Below are 18,233 nucleotides of genomic sequence, written 5' to 3'. Positions count from 1 at the left end.
TTTTTTTTTTTTAGATTCCATATATATGTGTTAGCATATGGTGTTTGTTTTTCTCTTTCTGACTTACTTCACACACAGGGTGAATTATTATGAATGCTGTCTTTTGCTTTTGCATGTTTCAAGATCAAGAGTAGTCAATAAAAAGTGAAGAAAATAAAAACTTTGCAATTTTGGTCTCTAAACAAGAACTGTACACAATGTTTGGTTGTATATGTCTCTCCGTGTGTAAGAATGAAAAGGCAGGCAGGGGAGGTGAAAAGTTAGAAGTTTGAATAAAGTCCAGGAGCATTATCTGGGGCTTTAGCCAAGCAAGATGGTCATGGTTATGAGTTTGTGCATATGAAAACATTCCTATTCACAACCGACTTCCTCCAGTAGTATTAAATGGCCCAATGATGTTTGGTAGAACCATCTTTGAGAGGAAGTGAGTTCCTTTTCACGAGGAGTTGCATATCCCAGCCGGTTTCTGAGTTACCATGGCTCCAAGATCAAGGCCTAGACTCGTGCCTCTGTTCTGTATAACACGAAATGCCTGCCTGGGTCCAAGCTCAACAGTTATGTGTGGTTTTTTTTTTTTTTTTTTTTTTCATATTGGGATGGATATTGGTTTAGGAAGAAAGGAAGAAAGGGAATTCATGTTTTCGAGCACCTCTCATGCATCAGACACTTTCTTAGGCATTTGACATATGTTCCCTCCCTGTCCCCCACAGGCTTGTCTCCTATGTTCTCATCACCTTCTCATCCCCGCTGCTGCCTCCTTAGTCCAGGCCCCCTAATCTCATATGTAGATTTTTACAATTTCCTTCAGACTAACCTCACTAGTTTCACTCTTGCCAGCCTATAGTCTAGTCTCAACATGGCAGCCTGATGACCCTTCAGAAAATATAAGTCCAATCACGTTCCTCCTTGCAGAACCACCACTAGCCCATAAGGAGCTTTTGCAAATTAGGAAAAGTGCCCTGTTCTCAAGAGAGTTCTCTGTTATTGTCACAGTGACTGAGTTTGTTGGACCCTTTACTCTCCTCTGTGGATAACTGCCATAATACACATATAAACCTATAATGTCCACGTTAGGAATGATGCTGCCTCACACAGGGGTGCCCTTGTACATTTCACAACTGCCACAGTGTACCTAGTGGTCTTGACTCTTCTGTTCAAAACCCTCTGCTGGCTATTGATTTCGATTGGAATAAAAGCCAAGATCCTTAACAAGTCCTGGAAGGCACTTCAATCAGCTCTGGGCTATCTCTTGGATCTCATGCCCCACTTCTTTCTCCACCTCAGGGCCTTTGCACATGCTGTTTCCACTCTGCCTGGAATGTTCTTTTCTAGATGTCTCCATGGTTCTCCCTTTCAGAGAGGTCTTCCTAGGGGATCACCCCTCCCGTACTCTTTATTCCCTTCCTTGATTTATTTTTCTCAATTGTCACTACCTGACATCATATTTATCTGGCTGCTCCATCTACTAGGATGCAAGCTCAATGAGGGCAGGCGTTTCTATCCTTAGAGCCTAGAAAAAAGTGTGGCATGTGGTAGGTGCACAGGGCATATTAGGCGAATGAATAAATGAATGACTTGATCGACCAGTCCTCACAACAGCTCTGAGAGGGAGGTTATGCATTTTTTTTTTTTTTTTTAAAGATGAGGAGACTGATCACCCAGCACACACACTTCAAGCGGTGCATACAGAGTGCGTCTGATGGACCCCAAAGTCCTGTTCCTTCCATTTCACCCCACTGCCTCCCTCACCCCGGAGAGGGCCACTTGGTTCCCCGGTTTCCCAGAGTGTGATATGATCAGTAGCAGGTGTTGCCTGTGCACATGGACCCAGAGTTAATAAATGAGCGGACAAAGGTCTTTCATTCAGCTAGAACGGCTAGGCTGTTGTTGCCCTCCTGGGTAGCCGGGTGTACACAGCTGACTCATTTGGAAATCAACCCGGAATCATCCTTACATCCCTTGGCCAGTCCTCCATGTCTATTACCTTTGCTATTTTGGAGGAAATCTTGATCTGGACCTGCACGTTATCACATTGCAGCCCTTCCTGCAAATCCTGTAGTCTTTCCACTTCCAGGCGAATGCCTACAATCAACAAAGGGTGACATAGGAGTTCAAAGAGCTGATAGGGGTTGAAGAAGCTGTCGGTATTTTGATGTGACACTAATTCAGCTGCTGGATGCCTTTAACAAACCCACTAAAGCCTGTCTGATTAGATGGTGAGCATAAGATCAAACACTGATTGAGTAGTTTCTGCATGCCAGCAGCATGCTAAATACTCTGCACGTGATGATCTCATTGCTCCTAAAAATGATCTGAGGTTATTTGCAGTTGAGAAAGCTGAGGCAGAGAGGTGTAAAGCCATTTGGCCGGATCACGCAGTTAGTAAAGATAGGAGAGCTGGAACCTGAACCCTGGTCTGACACCAATGCCCAGGCTCTTACTCCTCTGCTATACTGCTGTCTCTGTTGGAGTTCCATTCTGCACTGAGCCACTTTGGAGGAAATGGTAAGGCAACCATTGTAATTGGAACATCAGCAACTGTGTAAGTGACTGTTCATATCACTTTGTAAATGCAGACATAAATGGTAATGATATTCTGTTTGTTGTTGGAATGGAGTATAGTAATTGTGGAAACTCACACCTGAACTGCTCTGGAAGGCAGCCTAGCCAGTGGGCAGACGACCTGGGCTCAAAGTCCATCTCCACTGCTTTCAATTGTCCAGGCAACTGGTAAATTTCTTAACCTCAGATCCCTCATCTGCTTTAACAACTGACTGAACAACAACCCATGAGTATTAAATGGGTATTTAATTTAGTTTCACACTAGTTACTTGTATCTAGTAAAAAAATAATCATCGTTTTTCTCTACCATATTTATTTGGTCAACCAAGAAAAAGAGTTAACGTGAATAATGAAGTATGGGATTTCTTGTTAACAAAGAATATTTAAGGACCTGAACTTTGCATGTTTCAGGAAAATAAAGGACACTAAAGGGAGAATAGGTAGAACAATAATAGAATTCGAATTCCTTTCTTCCCATGAGGTCCCTCTCTGGCACACTTCTTCTCTTATTAAAATGGTCCTTTAGTTCTCACTTCCTTAGTTCATTTTTTTTTTTTTCCTGGCTTTGGTAAAAGCATATACCCTTCATGAATTATCTTCCCATATCCCAAGGGACTGTCCCTTGACCGTCTCATATCCCAAGAGACCTATTCGGGTTCTGTTGAATAGTTTGTCCTTTTTGACTGACTCTACCCTCTGCCCCCAACCAAATCCCACCTTTTGGCTCAAAAGCTTTTACACAGCAAATCTAACATACTTTTCTTATGCGAATCTTAGAATTATATTATCTCTGTGCTTCCAGCATCAGAACAGTGCCTGACACATGAAAAGTTACTCAAGAAATGTTTACCGAGTACCTAGGAGAATGAAGAGCCCAACGTGGGCATGAGCTGCAGTCAACCTGGCTGAGTGTTCCTGGCTGCACCTGGTCTGCAGAGACCTGTGCATACGATGCAGGGCCCACCTCGGCCGAACGCCTGCTTATTTAACCTGGATTTAATCAGGAAGCCCTGAGTGTTGGTTTCAGCCTGAGACTGATGTTTTAAAATTCTTTATATTTCCTGACATTGACAGTTATTCACGTGTCCTGGCAGAGCAGACAGAGGTCCTGCTATGCAAGCTGGAAAAACCTGGATAACCAAAGTTATCTCTCTTAGGAAACTCTGAGAGGCACTTTAGCACCATAATAATAGTGCAATTTCCTCTGGAAGAAAGCCGTGTGATAGAGAAAGCTTTGCTAATATGCCCAATGGCTGTGTGATTTAAATCGGACTCTCTCGAAACATTTTCCCTGCTTTAATGACTCTTTATCATGCTCTGGTGTTATTATCTTTATTTTAAAAAACCAGAAAGCAGAGCCACTGAGGAAAAAGGATCTAAAAGAGAGACAAATTGTGTGGCATAACTAAGGTATCAGAACTCAGAAATGGCTGAACTGGGGGAGGAGAAAGAGCAAAAGAGAAAGAGAGAGAGGAGGAAGGAGACAGATATAGATGGACGAGGAGAAAAGCTGAGAACAAAAGAAAACAGGTATCTTCTCTGCATCTCTGGGTTTCACATCCTTCCCTCACCTTTTATGCAGAACAGACCAATAGCTGAGCTAGCAGCCGCCTGGCGGATGGAGGGCAGGGTGTCACAGGAGTGAGGAACCAGGAGGCCGAGGAGTGAGCCGATTTTAAAGTTCTCTGGTGCCTGCAGGACAAAGGGGGACCCCAAGGTGACGGGGTGGCTTGACGATGTCCCAGGATAGTCCCAACACTGGATATTAAGTCCCTTGTTCCTTCTGTGCAGGCCCTTAGAATAAAATGGAATCTCGGACTTTAAGGGCGGTGGTCAAGTAAGCGAGCAAGCCAGCAAAGACGCCCTGGGTTAGGACAGACCTCGATGGTGGTTCTCCGGAAAGACTCCACCTGGTAATGGAGATCCGTCACGCACGAGTTTTGGATTCCAGCGGCCTCAGAGGTCCCTGCTGTTAGCAAGCAATGCATCCATCCATTTTAGGGGCTTCTTTACCTTAATATCATTTGTCAGCACTTTCGCGGTGATCTGGAAGGCTCTTTCCCTTTCCCACTCTTTTTGTGAAACAAGCCACATTCGGAGAAGCTGTTGGTCAAAAAGTAGAAGTCTTTCCTTAGTATCCTCGTATTCATTCGCTCTCGTTCTCTCGCTCTCGCTCTGCCTCCTCTGGAACAGGGTGCTGGCCTCCCCACAAACCCTTTTTAAGTGGGGTGGGCCACGTGGGTCGGGCTGGACGAGTCCCTGTGACGAGGATGAGGCAGAGTTTGGAGGGTGCCTTGGGCACCGATCAGGGACTATGGGAGTCAGTTTGAGCATTGGCCCTACTCACGTTGAACATTTCTTGACAGTCCTCTGCTTTCACGTTATCCCACATCATGGTCCTCAGCAGCTTCCCCAGAGCATCCATGGGTCGTTCGTAGAGAAACTGAAATCAGAGTGAGTTGCGAGGGTGAGGCCGAGGGGAGCAAGTTCATTCTTTCTACGCCACTCTTCACTCCCCTCAGGCCTCGCCCCCTCGTACATGAATGTGCTGCTTGTCCTTGTCTGTCCCGCCCTCATTTTTGAGTTTTTCCAGAGGTGGAAGGGGCAGCAGCTTCCGAATGTTCTCCTCAAGAATATTAAGATGGTCATTCAGTGAGAGCTGAGGTTTCAGTTTACTGAAACGAGAACCACGTGGAGGAGTGGATATTATGTTGACAAACAAAACGTAACCCAGTAGAATTCCCAAGAACTGCCAGTCTGAAGGGGCTGAAGGGGTCAGGTACATTTCTGATGGGTTAGGGATGTTGAGGGAGTTGGTGATGGAAGTAGAGAGAGATTGGGGACATAGAACCAGACTGTAGTGGTGGGCACAGTCCACACGCTTCAGGTCTAATTTATTAGAGTGATAAAGAAACCATCACTTGCTTTGCATTACTTTACCCTTTATTATATGATCTAACATTAATCTACTTGTTTTCTTCAGCACTTGATTGTGTGTGTGTGGGTGTGTGTGTGTGATAGAGAGAGAGAGAGAGAAAGAGAGAGATTCTAAGTTTGGAGCAGTGAGTTTTATAAATTTCATATGTCCTCTCATGTTATATGTAGTGTCACACATACTATCACACATACTATAGGTTCTTATAAATGCACAAATGAATAAGTGATAATGGAATCTTCCTTCTTTTGTTCCTTTCTTTCCTTCCTCTCTCTCTCTCTTTCTTTCTTTCTGACATATACTATAGACATTACGAGGATATAAACAAACCTGGACATAACTTGGAAAAATGTAAATGTTCAATAAACACGAAAAACTCCATTTGTTATTAAATAAGTGTAAATTAAGACAATACAGTACCACTTGTCAGCAACCAAGTTAACAAAGAAGTTAAAAATGATGACACTGTCAGAGAAAGGTGAAATTGGTTCTCTCACTGGAGAGTAAAAGTCAGTAACAGCTGGGACAGCTCTATTGAAAGTGTTAAATGTGTTGATAGATGCTGAACAATCTTCTCATCCTTACTGTCTGTCTGGCTGTTTAAAAAACTCAACTTATTGAGCTATAATTTATGCACAACCAGCTGCATCCATTAAAGAGTGCAATCAAATGAGTTTCATACTCATGGAACCACCACTATAATCAATGTAGAACATTGCTATCATCCCCCAGTTTTTCCTCATGCTTCTTTGCAGCTCGTCTCTTCCTCTACCCTGGCCCAAGGCAACCACTGATTTGCTTTCTGCCATTAGAGATTAGTTTGCAAGTTCTACAGGTGTCCTGTCCATGTGAGGATAGCCATTAGCAACATGGGGCTATTGAACACTTGAGTTGTGGCTGGTTTGATTTAAAATATGCTGTAATTGTAAAGCACACTGGATTTTGAAGATTTAGTATGAAAATCATGTAAATTATCTTATTACTTCTTTATTTTTATAAATACTTGAAATAATATACTGAATATATTAGATTAAAATTAATTATTAAAATTAATTTAACTTTTTCTTTTTACACGTTTAAAAGTGGCTACTAGAAAATTTTAAATGACATATGTAACTTGTATTATACTTTATTTCTACTTGACAGTACTGTTCTGGAGCCTGGTTAATTCTTAATTTATCTTCAAGATTTATTTGCACTTTCTTTAAACCTCCCTCATCTTTGTAAACATGGCAACTTGTGCCTTCCCTTATTTTGCTTCTCATCGAGTTTTAGAGAAATTATGTGAATGTATTTTGCATTTATTTCCCCTAGTTGACTAAAACTCCTTCAGAGCAAGGCCGTATTTTGTTTAACATTGTCCTTTTAGAACCTAGCTCAGTGTCTGATACATGGATGCAACTCAATAATATTTATTGAAACAAATTGTCAACTTTTATAATTAGAAGTTCAGAGAACACTTTTTGCACAAGGGTGTTGTTCACCAAAGTATTACTTATAGTTTTTAAAAATAAGAAATAATTAGATGTAGCAATAGGAGGTTGATTAATAATTAAATGTAACAATATGAGGCATATCTATGCACCAAGATATTAGGCAGCCATTAAAAATGATGTTTGTTACTTCAACATAATAAATGCCACATATGAAAAGCCTACAGCTAACATCATGCACAATGGTGAAAGACTGAAAACTTTCCCTCTAAGATCAGGAACAAGACAAAGATGCCACTTCTATTTAACGTAATACTGGAAGTTCCAGCTAGAGCACTTAGATAAGAAAAATAAATAAAAGGCATCCAGATTGGAAAGGTGAAGTAAATTATCTCTGTTTGCAGATGATATGATCTTATACATAGACAATCCTAAAGAATCTACAAAAAATATTAAAACTAATAAGCAAATTCATCAAAGTTGCAGAACACAGGGACTTCCCTGGTGGCTCAGTGGTTAAGAATCCTCCTGCCAATGCAGGGGACATCGGTTCAAGCCCTGGTCCGGGAAGATCCCACATGCCATGAAGCAACTAAGCCTGTGTGCCACAACTACTGAGCCTGTGCTTTAGGGCCTGAGCGCCACAACTGCTGAGCCCACATGCTGCAACTATTGAAGCCTACGTTCCTAGAGCCCCTTCTCCGCAACAAGAGAAGCCACCGCAGTGAGAATCCCGTACACCGCAACGAAGAATAGCCGCCGCTTGCCGCAACTAGAGAAAGCCCATGCACAGCAACAAAGACCCAACGCAGCCACACACACACACACAAAAAGTTGCAGAATACAAAATCAACACACAAAAATCAGTTGCATTTTTATACACTTAAACAATGAACCATCAAAAAAAAGAAATTAACAATTCCATTTACAATAGCATGAGAAAGAATAAAATACTTAGAAATAACCAAGAAGGCGAAAGACTTGTACACTGAAAACCACAAAATGTTGCTGAAGGAAATTAAAGAAGACACAAATAAAGAGAAAGACATTCCATGTCCTTGGATTTGAGTATTTATTATTGTTAAGATGTCCATACAAAGCAGTCTACAGATTTAATGGAATTCCTATCAGAATCCCAATGACACTTTTTGAAGAAATAGAAAAATCCATCCTAAAACTCACATGGAATCTCAAGTGATCCCAAGTAGTCAAAACAATCTTGAAAAAGAACAAAGTTGGAGATCTCACACTTCCTGGTTTCAAAACTTATTACACAACCACAGCAATCAAACCAGTATAGTACTGGCATAAATAAACAGACATACAGACCAATGGAATACAATAGAGAGCCCAGAAATAAACTCTAGTATATATGGTCAGATGATTTCCAACAAGGGTTCCAAGACCATTCAGAGGGGAATGATATTGGATTTGGTAATGATTTCTTGGATATGACACTAAAAGCACAGATGATGAAAGTACAAATAGACAAATGGGCCTACATCAAAATTAAAAACTTCTGTGCATCAAGAACACAATTTAGAGTAAAAGACAACCTATGGAATGTGAGAAAATATTTGCAAATCATATATCTAATAAGGGGTTAATAACCTTATAGAGAATAGAAAGAATATAAAATATATAAACTCCTACAATGCGACAACAACAAAAAGAAAGAACCAAAAAAAAGGGACAAATGATTGAACAGACATTTTTCCAAAGAAGATATACAAATAGGCAATAAGACTATGAAAAGAGGCTCAAAGTCATTAATCATTAGGAAAAGGCAACTCAAAGCCACAATGAGATACCACCTCACACCCATTAGGATGGCTACTGTAAAAACAAACAGAAAATAACAAAGTGATGGCAAGGATACAGAAAAATTAGAACATTTGTGCACTGCTGGTGGGAATGTAAAATAGTGTCACTGCCAGAGAAAACAGTATGGTGGTTCCTCTAAAGATAAAAATAGGCTTGCCATATGATCCAACAGGCCTACTTATGCATATATACCCAAAATAATTAAAAGCAGGGTCTGGAAGAAATATCTGTGTACCCATGTTCATAGCAGCATTATTTACAATAGCCAAAATGTGAAGAACACCCATCAGATGAATGTCCAACAGATGAATGGATTAACAAAATATGCTATACACATTAGAATGTGTATATTTTAAGTCATTGATCTTCCATAACGACTCTTTGAGCAACTGTTGTAGGAGGTGAAAGTCAGATACTAATGTGACGGTTTAATGTGCTTTCCTGGTGCTTTTTTGTTACAATGTATTCTAAAAGTATAAAGTATATATTACATGGGATTATTCCTTTTCCCATATCAACCTGTTCCGAATTCCCATTAAGAATTAGATGCGCAGGAAGGGCAAGTAACTCCGTGTAAGTGCCTTTCTTTTTCCTTTTAAATAAAAATTGCCGAAAAACTTAAAATAGAAACTCATCCAATCTGAAACTTAAAATTGAAGTTAACATCTTTCAAGGTTTGGGTAGATTTGGAAAAAAACTCCATTTGTCAAAATTAGTTTGCTTTACACCATACTAAGAAAAAGGGACATTTTTGGAATAGTGAATTAAATTAAATGCCTTGAAGAACCAATTAGATATACAAGCACAAGTTGCCAACTTCAACTTGAGTAGTGAAATATTCCTCATTTCATCAATTATTTTGAGCCAGGGCCACAATCAGTTGTCTGAACCCATGTCCCTCTTCATTGAACAATACATAAAAAAGGTGTTTTTGTCTTTTTGGAGGACAAAATCCATTTGCAATTTCTAAAATCTACAATTTCTCCTGTGTTTTCTCTACCTTAAGCTTAGAAAAAACACAATGTCAAAACCAATGAAAAGATTTGTATTCATTTCCTTAATAAGAACTCATTCAGTGGATCCTTTGAAGAGAAAAAATTGTACAACCTTGGCAGTATAAGGGAAGAAAGCAAATGCAGAGAGTTTGGAAAAAGAAGCCAAGAAGTATACTCAAGATTGGAGGAAGGAAAAGAACTGTTCTCAAGGCTTCTCGAGAAAGAACCTTCCTTCCTAGTAAGAACAGTTATTTTAAAATGGTAGCAGGGGGGCTTCCCTGGTGGCTCAGTGGTTAAGAATCCACCTGCCAATGCAGGGGACACGGGTTCAAGCCCTGGTCAGGGAAGATCCCACATTGCCATGGAGCAACTAAGCCCGTGCGCCACAACTACTGAGCCTGTGCTCTAGAGCCTGTGGGCCACAACTACTGAGCCCACGTGCCACAATTACTGAAACCCGCGTGCCTAGAGCCGGTGCTCCACAACAAGAGGAGCCACTGCAATGAGAAGCCCGCGCACCGCAACAAAGAGTAGCCCCCGCTTGCCACAACTAGAGAAAGCCCACGCCCAGAAACAAAGACCCAATGCAGCTAAAAATAAAAAAAATTAAAAAAGAAAAGAAAAGGAAAAAAAATGGTAGCAGGGGAAAATAAGATAAAAATTTTGAGAGAGGGAGGGGAAGATAAAAGAAGCCTGAATATAGGAGGAGAGGTGGATCCCAGAGTTAAGGACCAGGAAGCATAGAGCCGTTGCTTTCAAACCTCATATGGGATAAGATTCACTGTGGGTATCATTAAGACCTGTGAGCTCACAGATACCCCACCTAGAGATTCTGATTCTGGAAGGGGGGTGTTGGGGGTGGGGTGCTGTGGAGAGGTCACTGAAATCTGACATTTTAAAGAAGCCATAGTTCACATGAAAAGATGCTCAACACTGCTAATTATTAGAGAAATACAAATCAACCCTAAATGTCCATCAACAGAGAAATGGATAAAGAAGATGTGGTACATATATACAATGGAACATTACTCAGCCATACAAAAGCATGAAATAATGCCATTGGCAGCAACATGGATGGACCTAGAGATGATCAAACTAAGTGAAGTAAGTCAGACAGAGAAAGACAAATATCATACGATATCACTCATATGTGGAATCTAATTTTAAAAAAAGGTACAAATGAACTTATTTACAAAACAGAAGCAGACTTATAGATATCAAAAACAAACTTATGGTTACCAAAGGATTTGGGGGGGAGGGGGAGGGATAAATCAGGAGCTTGGGATGAACACACGCACACTACTATATTTAAGATAGATGACCAACACGGACCTACTGTATAGCAAAGGGAACTCTTCCCAATATTCTTTGATAACCTATATGAGAAAAGAATCTAAAAAAAGAATGAATATATGTATACGTATAATTGAATCACTTTGCTGTACACCTGAAACTAACACAACATTGTAAATCAGCTATAATCCAATAAAATTAAAATATTTAAAAAATCTAGCAAATTTTTTAATCAAATTCTTCAAAAACATTTGACAAGTATTTTTTAAAATATAAATTTCAAAACCATTAAAAATATCCTGAGCTTTCTCTAAAAAAAAGAGATTACCTATTCTATAATAAATAGTAATAAATACAGAAAAACCCCACAAAAAAACAAAACCAAACTGCAATGAGGTACCACCTCACACTGGTCAGAATGGCCAGCATTCAAAAGTCTACAAATAACAAATTCCAGAGAGTGTGTGGAGAAAAGGGAACCTTCCTACACTGTTGGTGGGAATGTAAATTGGTGCAGCCCCTATGGAAAACAGTATGGAGGTTCCTCAGAAAACAAAAAATAGAGTTACTGTATGATCCAGCAATCCCACTCCTGGGCATATATCCAGACAAAACTATAATTCAAAAAGATACATGCACCCCTATGTTCATAGCAGCACTATTTACAGTAGGGAGGTCATGGAAGCAACCTAAATGTCCATCGACAGAGGAATGGGTAAAGAAGATGTGGTACATATATACAATGGAATATTACTCAGCCATAAAAAGGAACAAAATGATGCCATTTGCAGCAACATGGATGCAACTAGAGATGATCATACTAAGTGAAGTAAGTCAGAAAGAGAAAGACAAATATCATATGATATCACTTATGTATGGAATCTAAAACAGGACACAAGTGAACCTATCCATGAAACAGAAACAGAATCACAGACATAGAGGACAGACTGGCTGTTGCCAAGTGGGTGGGGCTTGGGGGAGGGATGGAGTGGGAGGTCGAGGTTAGTAGATGGAAGCTTTTATATATAGAATGGATAAACAACAAGGCCCTACTGTACAGCACAGGGAACTATATTAAATATCCTATGATAAACCGTAACAAAAAAGAACGTTAAAAAAAAGAATGTATATCTATGTATAACTGAATCACTGTGCTGTGAGGCAGTAATTAACATAACATTGTAAATCAACTATACTTCAATAAAAAAAATAAAGAAGCCATAGTTAATTCCTATATAGGTGGCTTATGAACCAAAACTCTGCTGGATTAAAAGCTCCCTGCCCATGGGTTCCTTGATCTCCTGTGGGCTCCTGAAATCAAAATGCTCTCTGTAAAGCCAATGTCCAACTCCTGTCTGCAATTTACTCTTTTGGGGATTTGACATTTTCTGTGGCACTGTTTGGTTGTCAAGGTCCAAAAAGTTATGCATGAGAGAAAGATTCTTTTCTGGAGAAGGGGTACAACATGGCCTTTTGGTGTTTAGACATCAGGAAAAAGATAGAAGCAGAGGAGGAAATGGAGTTGTATTTAGGAGCAAAGAAGTGGAAATTTTGTTAATCTCTGTTTCTTTTTATGAATGGTGAAAGAATGCAATTGCAAGGAGAGGAAAAAAACTGAAAATTAGAGAAGATTTAAGAAAGACAGGGAAAAAAATATTAGTAAGAAAAATATTAGTAAGTGATATCTTCAAAACTGTCTTAAATTCTGAATCAAATGGAAGACTAAAGATTGTTGTTCAAATTGTGGTGATTTAAAGAGCATAAAATTCTTATGTGATCGTGTCCAACAGTCTAGTGATTTTCTCAAGAAAAGGAAATGTTGTTTCCTGTCCTTTGGAATCTAATTCTTTTTTGTAAAGATGGGTAACTTTAGGTGATTTCATCACCCCATCATCAACAATTAGTCTAGGAGCCATCTTTACCTGAAGCAGCATGGTCTCCCACAGCATGATACTAGTGTTCTTTCCTAGAAATAGAAATTGATGCAATAAGTGCCAAAAAAAAAAAAAAACAAAAAAAAACAACACCCCAGTATCCAGGTCAGCACTGGCTGCTACTGTTCCATTTCAAGCTTTCTCCCTGTGCAGGATGGTTATTTCAGATTAAATTTACTATGTTGGCAATTCTAAATTGCTAGTCAGCTGGACAGAGGGTCTTCAATCCATGATAAAAATCCAGGCTTTTTGCCAATTTCAACAGTAACTACTGAATTACCATATCTTAATATTCTAGCATGGATAGATAATAACTTTTTAGAACAATACCAAAAGAGAGCTTCTCTAAATACAAAAAAAAAAGACCAGAGCAAAAGTAAAAGTTCCTGCTAAATATGTAACACACCTGGTCCTCTTATAATATCACTATAAGTATTTGGTAGAGAATTAGAACATAAGGAGTCCAGGATAAAGTAGAGCTGTCTACCTTGCATGTCAAGTTCATTGTTTTTATTGCCTAGTATGAACATTAATGGCTTAAGACATAGAAGTGGTGCCTCATTTCCTTGTGTTCTTGCCTCCTTGGATAAAGACCTGATCCCACTCCCTTGTACCTTCCAGAGGCTGCAGGAGCTCAGGTATGCGTGTTTTCCATAGCTCTACCAAATTTGGGTGAATTATCTCAGGCAATATCTTCAAAAGTCCTATTGCACCGACCCCACGTAATTTCCCTAAACTGGCGAGCATAGATATTACCTGGAGGAAGGAAGAAAAATTGTTAATCAACTCAGGGATATTTAAAAGGCTCACCTACCTTTTCCTTTTTATCACTGTTCTGGAATCTCTTGAATCCTTCATTAGATAATCTTCTAACAAACCATCACAGTCTATTCTTACTTATTCTAGATCAAAGCTAATACTTAGACAATCCATCTGTCCAATTTTCTTCTGAGGATAAAGGTGTAAAAATATATGGAAACCATCAACCAAAAATAAGTGAAACATACCAACACTTAGATATATCTATTAATTAAATAAGGGCATGTGGAAATAGTGCTCGAGCACATATGTGGCCAGAAAGAGAGAGAGAAATCTAAACAACAGATGTGGAATTTGTTTGAATGGTTCTTATGGATCAGATTCAGTCTATGTTTATTTAAAAAAATCATAAATGAAGTTTAACAAACATTTCAGAGTGAGAAGATAATCTTGCAAATAATAAATCTTCATCAGTGTCATTAGTATAGCAGAACATTTATTATGCCATTTTAGTGTTTCTTTTGTTTTGGAATATCTATATAATTTTTATTATCATTTATTTGGAACTGAATTGTCTATATTGGTTTAAATTCATACCACATTGGTTTTTCATAACTCACTCACCAGAAGTCTGGCCAGTAGCTGTTGTGGTGAAGGAAGTTTCACTAGAAAGAGAAAGCAATTTTCATTACTGCTGTGGGGCCTAGAAAAAAATCAGATGGGGCTTGGGTTTACAAGCAAAGCCCTGTAGCCTTTCTGGAAACTAGTCTCTCATAAGAGAAATGTTTTGCTTTGTTTTTGAATGTACAAACCAGCTCCTGTAGAGATGACAAGTGCTGTTGACTCCTTGGCATTCTTCTTCTTCCTCTCCTCTGCCATAAACAGAATTCTGATGATATTAAACAGGTATTTCAGCGTTCCCGTATATTCTGCAGGTACCACAAAAGTCAGGATTCTTGGCCATAGCACCTGTGGAAAACATAAGGCAAGATGCAAGGATTGCTTATTCTTTTTCATTATTCCTCTTTGGTCCTCTCTGTGTGTTTCCCTCTAATTTAGAAAACATTCTCTCACGTGTTATTATTTTGCTCTTCAGGCCAAATCAAAATGAAATCATGAAACAGTCTCTGCACAGCACATTCACTTTCAGGTGCTACTTGCAGTGAGTGTTTCTCCGTGAGGTTGCTGCTGGAATTTGGGACAGGACAAGTCATCATTGTGGGTCACTGCAGGAAGGGCTGGGCTCCACTCACCAAGTGCTGTTAAACCCCTTGTCAATATGACAACCAAATATTTCTCCAAACTCCAAGACTGGGGTGGAACTGTCCAAAGTGAGAACACAGGGCCCCTGCAGTGAAAGTGCCAAGTCCTAACCAAGGCCTAACCACAGGGAGTTCCCCAGGTGCTGATCTTCTTGCTCTGGAAATCTGCAACACCTGATTTCTGTAGTCTGTATGTTTCACGTCCCCTGAAAAACTCCATTATGGTTCACGTCCTAATGGAAACTTAGGTATCAACTTGGACTCTTCCCTTTGTCTTGGCATCTGTATTTAATCACCAAGCCTAAGCCTAATCCTTTTCTTTTTAAAAAAAAGCAATTTTATTTTTTTATTTTATTACTTATTTATTTATTTTTTGGCTGTGTTAGGTTTTTGTTGCGGTGCGCGGGCTTCTCATTGCAGTGGCTTCTCTTGTTGCGGAGCATGGGCTCTAGAGCGCAGGCTCAGTAGTTGTGGTGCACGGGCTTAGTTGCTCTGAGGCATGTGGGATCTTCCCAGACCAGGGCTCGAATCCGTGTCCCCTGCATTGGCAGGCAGATTCTCAACCACTGTGCCACCAGGCAAGTCCCAAGCCTAGTCTTTCTTAAACTGTAAGATTTCTCACGCCTTTCCATATTGCCCTTCCTACTATTATGACGCAGTTCCAGTCCCTATGAATCTCATCTCATCTCATATATAGACTCTTTGCGCTTTGTCTACTCTTAAATCAGTGTCAATACACTGATTTCCTACAGTTATCATTTAAAATGTTTAGCCTTTGCTTAAAATTTTCATTGGCTCATCAAGGACAAGGAAGGAATTTGGCATTTCAGACCCTTTAGAGTCTGGCCTTAGACTACTCTTTCATCATTTACTCCTAGATCAGAATATCCCAAACTTTAATATGCATCCGAAATGTTAGAATTCATTTGCATGCAGATTTATGGGCCCCATGCCCAGATACGCTGATTCATTTAGGTCTGGCATGTGGCCTGAAAATCTGCATTTTAAATAAATAGCCCCGGTAATCCAAAACCCACACCTTAAAAAAACCATCCTAGATAAAGCCTGTGATCCCCTTAAACTGGCCTTTTGATTGTCTCCTGGCTGTGCCATGTATTTCTGGCCATTAAATCCTTTTCCAGGTTGTTTTGCTTAAGCAAAATACACATTCTAAGGCTCCTCCCCTTGAGGTTCAGGTTATATTAGGCCTCAAGTGAGGTCTGAGAATGTGTGCTTTTAACACCTTCCCAGATAAATGGGGAAAGTTTAGCATTCACTGGGTTAGAATCACCACTTACAGTATGTGTCTAAGTATGTCAGGGGAAGAAGAAAAATAATATATTAAGATGCTTATAAACTGCCATTTGCCATCCAGATATAAAAGATTATTTAGCTAATTTTACACCTGTTTTTGAGGAACGATTATGTGCTGGCACTGAGCCTCCCAACATGCTTCCTCTAGTCAGAGCATCAAAAAGCTGATGACACATGGAGTACCAACTCGTATCTTTACTCCTAAATGGACAGAGCTTTAGAAAGGTGATCAAATTAACTATGAGTGGTGACAAAAGACCCCTTACCTGAGGCATTCCAATGATCAGTGGGTCCAGGGTTTTTAAGACCTCCAGGCTTGTTTCTTGGATACATTTCTCTCCCTTTTCAGTCTCCTGGGAATTAGGTTTTATTGGTTTCTCCTTTAAGAAAGATGAAATAGGTGACTGGTTCATAATCCCTGCTGTCGGTCACCTCTGACCTTTACTTGGAGGTGTTCTTAGCCTCTGGGGTGGAGGATGCAGTCACTCAACTTAAAGGGCTTGTGGAATCCAGCAATCTGGGTCTCCAGTGTCTAATCCTGTTTTAAAGTGCTCTTTGGAGGAATGGGTTAGAAAAAAACACCCCTGGCTGAAGCAGAAAAGCAAACATTGTGAGGATCCTTGGACTGCAATTACTCCTTTTCTCCCTCAGGCCTTTCCCCTTTTTCTCTGGGGCAAAAATTTCCAATGACACTGCTTCCTAGTGGAGTGGACTGTAATTTCAGTTGCAATGAATTTGCTAAGATTACTGAGATCTTAAGCACATGTTTTTCAGGCTCTTCATCCAGAGGAACCGGTGTAACAAGTATGGATGTTTCTTGTGTTCTAGAAACAATTCACTTTCTCTGCCTCTCTCCAAACCACCCCCAAGCTTTTGAGGCCAGGTTGCCTCCTTTTTAGGAAAAACTGATTTAACCTACCTTGGGTTTATTATAAGTTAAAAAGGATATCACTGAAAGAAAACTGAGAACACTAGAAGCTGAAAAATTTATTAATGAAAGTGATAAGGCTGAAATATAACCTCTAAGTCAGTTTCTAACTTGGACCACAGATATTTTTTAAAAATCCAGTTGAGTCAACTGAACTTGCTACAGGGCAGCACTCAAAATGGCGCCCTCTTCGTACCAGATTCTTGTTGGACATTGCAAACTGGGAGAAGATGTAGTCAATCAGTGGCCAGCCTTCCTGGGCTTCAATGTAGCATTTTTCACACATGGTCTGGATGAGGAGGAGGGCGGAATTCCTCACCTAGAGTAAGGAAAATGCATTCACAACATTTTACTCTGAATGGAAATTTAGATTCTCCTATTCTGTAACCTTCATGGATCATTCAGTGGAATCTTCCCAAAAAAGAGTAGAAATTGAATGATCTTACTGTAATATATGGAGCAGGAAGTAATCTACAGGTTATGATTTAAGTGTCACTGGCAAGCTCTCTTTAACCAAAAATCCTTCTTCCTAGTTCCCAAGACATAGTCTCTATTACTATATATTATGAAACATTAGTAACTTTGGGCTAAAACATGGCCTCGCTTTAAAAATCCTCAGTGAAAGATACCACACTGAAATAAAGTTCCACAATTCCTTATCCACAAATTCAATCTCTAAATGACTCTGAAAACTGGGATTTTGTTTCTTAAATTTGGTGCCAACTCATTGGTAGCAAAACCCAAACTGAACTGTTTTAAAGCTATTTGTAGTCTTTACCTCTTTTAGGTAGTGTGATATGCATACATTTTCTTGAAAAAATATTAATAGGTTTGATTGTGGGCTACTGTCACAGTAATGTTTTTCTGAAATCTGGAAAGTTGTGAATTCTGAAATATGTCTGGCTCTACGGATTCGAATAAAGAATTATGAACCTGTGTCACAGGTTTTTAATAATTTGGCTTCAATTAATTTATCGGATTGCTTCCCTGGAGG

The 18,233-nt window shown here is 39.6% G+C and overlaps 1 protein-coding gene across 1 annotated transcript in view; it reads right to left on the bottom strand.

Moving 5' to 3' along the window:
* Positions 1 to 18,233, bottom strand: part of MROH2B (maestro heat like repeat family member 2B) — a gene marked incomplete at its 5' end in the record, with an annotated part of 47,491 nt that overhangs the window by 15,167 nt on the left and 14,091 nt on the right. The window contains 12 exon segments of the mRNA XM_024119295.1: positions 1,985 to 2,082; positions 4,134 to 4,254; positions 4,576 to 4,665; positions 4,910 to 5,005; positions 5,102 to 5,237; positions 9,088 to 9,143; positions 12,965 to 13,008; positions 13,591 to 13,732; positions 14,360 to 14,400; positions 14,548 to 14,704; positions 16,578 to 16,691; positions 17,436 to 17,558. Of these exon segments, the coding sequence (XP_023975063.1) occupies positions 1,985 to 2,082; positions 4,134 to 4,254; positions 4,576 to 4,665; positions 4,910 to 5,005; positions 5,102 to 5,237; positions 9,088 to 9,143; positions 12,965 to 13,008; positions 13,591 to 13,732; positions 14,360 to 14,400; positions 14,548 to 14,704; positions 16,578 to 16,691; positions 17,436 to 17,558 (1,218 nt within the window).

The sequence above is a fragment of the Physeter macrocephalus genome, chromosome 8 (genome assembly GCF_002837175.3).
Source record: "Physeter macrocephalus isolate SW-GA chromosome 8, ASM283717v5, whole genome shotgun sequence".
Lineage (NCBI taxonomy): Eukaryota > Metazoa > Chordata > Mammalia > Artiodactyla > Physeteridae > Physeter > Physeter macrocephalus.
The sequence above is the reverse complement of the archived record's forward strand: the minus strand, read 5'-3'. Positions and strand labels throughout refer to the sequence as shown.